At 41.6% G+C, this 6,525-nt stretch overlaps 1 protein-coding gene across 5 annotated transcripts in view; it reads left to right on the top strand.

The window, feature by feature from the left end:
- The window catches only part of KCNIP1 (potassium voltage-gated channel interacting protein 1), a 131,230-nt gene extending 127,972 nt beyond the window's left edge, over positions 1-3,258 (top strand). For all 5 annotated transcript variants that reach the window (XM_035888984.1, XM_009649550.2, XM_009649565.2 and 2 more), the window contains exons 6-8: positions 255-359; positions 912-974; positions 3,211-3,258. In XM_035888984.1, the coding sequence (XP_035744877.1) occupies positions 255-359; positions 912-974; positions 3,211-3,258 (216 nt within the window). The remainder of the gene's footprint in view (positions 1-254; positions 360-911; positions 975-3,210) is intronic.
- The last annotated feature ends 3,267 nt before the right edge of the window (positions 3,259-6,525 follow it).

Genomic DNA, 6,525 nt, shown 5'->3' on the forward strand with positions numbered 1-6,525 from the left:
GGGGAGGGACGTGAGCACTGCAGGCACCTGCAACGCAGCTGTGGCAAAGTCATGGCACAGTCAGAAAGAAGCACTTCAGTTTTATAGATGAACTTGTATGTGATGATTCATCTGTGTTCATGCATGTGTATAGGCATTCTCTGTGCTGTTTTGTAATAGGAGGAGGGTGAGGAAAAGGGTAGTAAAAGAAAGAAATGTGCTATCATTTCTATTCATTTCCCTTTTGTGTTTGTGCTGGCACGCCGCTACTGCAGGAAATGATGGATATTGTAAAGGCGATTTATGATATGATGGGAAAGTACACGTATCCAGTGCTCAAGGAGGATGCTCCAAGGCAGCATGTAGAAGTATTCTTCCAGGTACTTGATTTTTTATGTGTTTTTCTTAATATTAGAGCTATGCACTGATACACTTTACTGTAACATGAGCCACAAGTTCAATCCTATGTCCCACCATATATCCCAAAATAAACCCTAGCAGCCATTCAGCCTAACACTACAGCATCATGACTCCAAATTATCCCATTTGTCTCTTAGCCTGACCCTTTGCATTGGGATGTGCTCCATGCAGCCAGTCTGAAGCCTCTGCATGTGTTGCAGCCCTTCTGTGCTGCTTCTCTCAACTGCCCAGAGAGACAGAAATATGGCTGGATGGTGAGGCAGTGAATAAACAATGTAATGAGGGCAGAAGTTGCTGTGTATGTCAAAGAAGGAATAGTTAGAGATGACCTCAAAAGTGCTCCAAATACCAGAGTATACAAGTCCTTAGCAGTCAGCAAATTTACCTAATGACACTGAGTCTGTAATCTAAGCTTGTAAAGTTCCCTAGGTTTATTCAGCTTGCATCAAATAAGATATTATACTATAATTACAGTGTTACCTATGGAAACAATTTTTTTTATTGTTTTGCAGAAAATGGATAAAAACAAAGATGGTGTTGTAACTTTAGATGAGTTTATTGAATCGTGTCAGGAGGTAAGGACAAAATTATAACTGTAATGAAAGGTGTAGCTCATGCCACAGCATTTGCTTTCCCTTTGGACAAACTCCATTTTAAACAAGATGCTGCTCAGGATCCCAGGTTTCCTTTGCTTTGTGAAACAGCCAGCTTCAAGACTGAGTTTCTGGTGGTGCTTTGTGAAGTCTGTTACTGAATAGGGAAGTTGGGCTAGGTGAATCACGGGAGAGGGCCTCTTCATTTCCAGCGCTGGTGGCCAGTGCTTTTATTTTCCTGAGTGAACTGCAGTACCTGATTCTATAGACAAGCAGATAACTCTAGAGAAAGCTCATAATGCCATTAACCTTCCTTAGATTATTTTTTTCTTGGTGGTGTTTTTGGTTTGGTTTGTTGGGGTTTTTTTTAAGAGGCTGATACTGCCTCTGTGTGCTGCCCCTGGATGTCATTAGCAGGTACCACATTGCTGGAACTGCCCAGAGTCAACGGTCTCTCAAAATCTTGTAGTTACAGCACTGACTTATAAAACCAATTGATGTTTTCATGGTTAAACACTAAAAGCAAATGCTGTCATCATAGCAAGGATTTTTTTTTTCATGTTTTGGAAATAAGCTCCCTCTTGTAAATTCCATACATTATGTTGGCTGTAATAAATATTTGCTGGCATTTTTAGCACTGGCACAAAGACAAGCATCTGCGTTAACATGCAACTGGCCAAGTGTCTGTTGTCTTAAGACTGTAATTAACTGTGTGAATGTTTGCTCAGAGATATCTCTAATATTTAATGAGTACAATAATGGACTCTGCATTTTAGAAAGTTTACATTGGTGCAAATAATTGCATACCAGCCCTCCTGTGTATTTTATTTTCCCTGGAAATATCTTGTTCTGCCGTCAGACAGCTCTTCTGTACCTGAGCAATGGGAAGATGCTCAGTGTGGAGGGCTAGGCTGGCTTCCCGCTGTTTCTGTGTTGAGTCTGGCTCTGGCAACATCCAGGTTACTTCTCGGTCAGGGACTTCAGGCAGCAAAATCCTTGTTAGCAGGTGCATAATACAAGGCTAATTTTTTTCAGTTACTTCATTCTTGGTCCCTCCTGATTGTTTAGTTTATTTTTGGCATCATCTTTAATTTGGTCATTTGTGTTGTGTATTATTCTTCACATTCATAATTTGCCTTCAGGAAAATGTGTATGATTAGTGGTATCAGTATTGAAGCAGCTTTACTTTACTGTTAAAGTTTGTTTAATGCTCTGCCTTAGTTTGGCTTTGGTTCCTTCTGTTGACTTACTTGCACTAGGAGCTGTGCAGTCTGCTGCACTGTCATGTGTGGTCTCCTGGCATATAGGAGCGAGCCCTGCAATATTAAGGGTTTGTTTGGTTTTTTTTCTTTATGAAAAACTAACCAAAGTGCACCATAGTGGTCACCTCTGCCATTTCTGAGGATGTGGCAGTGAACTCCTAGCATTGCTTTGGAGAGGATGGTTAATTTCCCATGCATGGCAATACTAGTACCCACCAAACTGTGTTAGAAGTGAGATAGATGGATGCAGCCTCAAAATAAAATAGAGGAATGAGATGCACTAGATCTCTTAAGTTGCTCAACATGGATGGAAAATTATTTTCATGTTCCAGACAAACAGTTATTCTAACTTTTGGAATAACTGAAATTACCTTGAAGTACAATTTCAAGACTTCATGAGAAACAATCTGGGATTTCCCTTGTGCATCTCCAACTTTCTCATTTGGATCTAGGAACTTCAGAGAGCCTGAGATTGCATGTACTTTGGGTTTGAGCTGGTTGTTTCTGGGATGAAGTGGTCCTTCAAGGCAGGTTGCTTATCAGTTCAAAACCTGCAATTTCATTTGGACTTTTGATGCATATTAGCTAAGTGTATATTTGCATATTCAGGATCAATGAAATGCAGTTGGGCACTGAAGTCTGAGGGTTCAGTACAGTCACCGGCTCAATGCCAATGCCTGGTTTTCTTCAGTAAAGCACAGCCCATGCTGAATGTCACACTTAGGAGAAGATCCTGTGCTTGCATGCCTCAAACCAACTAAAGTGCCAAAGTAAGAGACAACCTCTTTGCTGAATCAGGACCTGATCACTGATCAAGCTCATCGAGGATGAAAAGGATTCTGAAAGCAAGGCTGTTGCCTGCAGTAGCAGCTGCAGAGCCCCTCCTGTGCCATGCAAAGGTGCGAGATGTGCTTGTCAGTGCTGGTTTTATGAAAATGTTTTCTCATTGCTTTTAGGATGACAACATCATGAGATCCTTACAGCTCTTTGAGAACGTGATGTAACCATGTCTGGTGAGTGCTGGAGGGATCAGAGACTTTGTGTAACAAAGACCTCCTTTCTGGCTGAAAGCTTTTTATAGTTCAGCCATGCTCAGTGTGTGAGGATTTTGTACGACATCTCCAACCAAATGGCAACTGAATGCAACCGATCCCACCTCTTCTCCCCAAGAGACGCCGGTGGACCTTTGTTTCGTTTTGGAAGCATGTGAATATTTTAATAAAACCTGACAAGAGAGAACTGCTGCTCAAAGTTCAATGAGTAATATACAGCATTGTTTGCTAGGCACAAGTCCTGCTTTTAATCTAGCAAGCTTGATTACATACGATAGCACATGTTGATAGCTTACTCAGCCATCTATTGTAAGTGAAAAGCTCAGTCCATGCTACCATACGACAAAATGTTTTATGAATGCCTTGCTGTTAATCTGCTTTGACAAAAGTCGAATCTACCAGGGCAATCTGTAAAAAATGAACAGTAAATGTACCTAGGACATTAAGCAGACAGCCTGTGTAGCCAATATCCCTATTTCTGCAGAGATCCCGCTTTCCCTCTCACATGCACTGGTGCCACCACACTGAGTTTGGTGGAGTTTTTCCTGAACACATTAACTAAAGGATCTTCATGCCAGGGTGAGCCAGAAAGGAGCAAAACATGTGTTGCACATATAAATTTTCAAACTACAGAACAAATCCTGTTCAACAAGGTTAAGTTCTTGCAAGACCGGGCAGGTTTATAAGGGCTGGTACAGGAAGATGAATACCTGCTCTGGTCCCAGCCACCTTCTGCAGTCCCAGCACGTGGTGGGACATGAAGTCATTCTCCAGCGTGCATCTCGGCAGCACGGTGGTCATGTGCTATGGTCCTTTGGGTGTAGTTTGGCACGCGCTTCCTAGATTCATCATTTGAACGTTTTTATTTTTCCATTGGAAGTGACAGTAAAATCTTGCCTACTTTAGAATCTCAGAATCAGCTGCCAGGCCCATATGTCCCTTTGGGTAATTTAACATTTTCTATAGCAAAATCTTTTTTCCTACAAGGTAATTTCATGACTTGTACAAGTCCCATATCCTTACTAATGACAAATAGATCATTGGTTTGGGGTGTGTGGTTTTCTAATTAGTAAAACAAAAGAATCATGTAGAGAATTTACACCAAGGTTGGATTTTGCCCAGTAGATTATTTGTCAGCTGAGGAACATGTCAGAGCCTGCTTTGCAGAGGACTCTCTTAAGACAGTTAACACACCAGAGTGCTGTCGCAGTCTCCAGGCAGCTGATGGCTGAGAAACTGAGGGAAGGAGGGAACAACCAACTTTTCTAGCTGCTTGAACCACGCAGAAATGAGAGTCCCTGCCACAGGGCAACATCGCTCCCATCCAGTAAGCATCTATTTTTATTATATTAGATACTATATTACAGATATACTGTTAGCAGTGAAAATATATTTTAAAAAAATTATGTAAGTGGAAGCTTTTTATAATGCAAAATATATAGAATGTCTCATTTCTGTAGCCCTATATTTTATAAAAACTTAATCTATTGAAATATTCCTGATTATAGAAGTAGGTCTGATCAGTACTAGCATAACGCTATGATTATTCCCCAAGATGTGACATTTTCCCCTTTTACTGTGCTCCTCCGTACACTTCTATGTAGTCTTTATTGCTTTAAGTTGCCCACTTGTCATCAAAAGTGCTTTTCAAGTGAGGGAAGTTACACGTATGCAGGAATGACAACCTAGTCTATCCTGTTTATTGCCTTTCATATCAATACCATCAATTAATTCCTTTCTAGGAATGATATAGAGCATAGCAACTCCCATAACGTGCTGTGATTCGCAGAAGTGATGCGATGCTATGGCAGTAGCCCTGTCCTCCAGTTGTCCGGTATTGTCTGTCTAGTTTTTATTTAATAGGTACTTGATAAAGACATTAGTTATAGCTGAAGTAAGGCACTATGTTTACACTGTTCCTTTTTGATTCTTCTTGCAATCACTTTAGCAAATGACAGAATTTAATATAATGAATAACCTGCTTTTTTCCCCACACATCTGTCTATTGCAGTCTAAGCAGCTAACCAGCTGAGGGAAAAGTGGTCAAGGTAATGGGAAACAAGCGTTTGCGTTGGGCTAGCACGGTGCCTGTCTCCTCTAACAGTGCTGCTCCAAATGTGCTCATAAGATGGCACATACACCCTGAAAAGCTAGCAAAATTTGAACGTGCCCTTTTCAAAAGAAAACATTATTAGTTGCATGATACCATGCTCCCTGAAGCTAAATTAATTTTTGGAGTTACTGTGATGAGTTCAGCCTCAGCTATGTTCTCTGTGTCTCCACTAACAAAAGTGCTGTATGGTGGCACGGGGGTGCCTGTGACACAGGGGCTACGACCGCTTGCTGTTGAGTGTGGCCCGGGTTTGGCAACATACTTCAAACATTTGGATGTTACTCTCAGTACGTGCTTGAGTGCGTTGCTGAAATCAGGCTACCATTAGTGACCCTCCCATTTTGGCATCTCCTTTTCTGCTCCAGTGTCAGTTTTCAGCTCCCAGTTAATGATGGGGGAGCGTTAGGCAGAGAGGGAGATGCTGAAAGCTGTGCTGGTCCTGATTCCACCCTTGAGGCATAACTAGCTTCGATGTCAGTCTGGCTGGAGTCCAGACCCCACCGGCGCATACCTGATGTTCAGCCCTGGGTTGCTACCTCTCTGCTCCACTGGAAGCCCATTGTAGCTGAGATAGGGGGATTGGCAGAGTGACACACAACAGTTGTATTTTCACGTAGCTCTGATTGTAAATTCTGTCTGTGGCAGAGTTATTGCCTTTGCAAAACCATTTATTATCCTGTGTTTGTCTCTGATCCCACTGATATCAACCAGAGGCTGGTATGCATCAGTGCGTAGAAGGCCTCTGGATTTTCAGTGAGCAGCATATGTGTATATGGCCCATGTGCTCCAGCCAACAGATGACAGAGATCCAGTGACTGTGAGAGAATCGTACTCTGCATGGAAATGTCTTTGCATTTGTTTTTTGTTTTCTGTGAATGTTACTTTGTAAACTTGCAAAGCCTCCCATCGCTCATAAAGGGGGCTTGCAATATTTATGGCAAATACTTACTACTACAGCTTTCTAAATAAAACATAGTATGCTATTCTAATCTCATACCATCATAAATCCTACTGCCAGTATGTGGAAGGCAGTTACTATGCTGACTTCTAAGTTACAGTTAGACTATCTGTCAGTTCTATCAGCTGTGCAAATTTTCTCAAAGTTG

Source organism: Egretta garzetta, unplaced genomic scaffold (genome assembly GCF_000687185.1).
Source record: "Egretta garzetta isolate BGI_Z169 unplaced genomic scaffold, ASM68718v1 scaffold60, whole genome shotgun sequence".
NCBI lineage: Eukaryota > Metazoa > Chordata > Aves > Pelecaniformes > Ardeidae > Egretta > Egretta garzetta.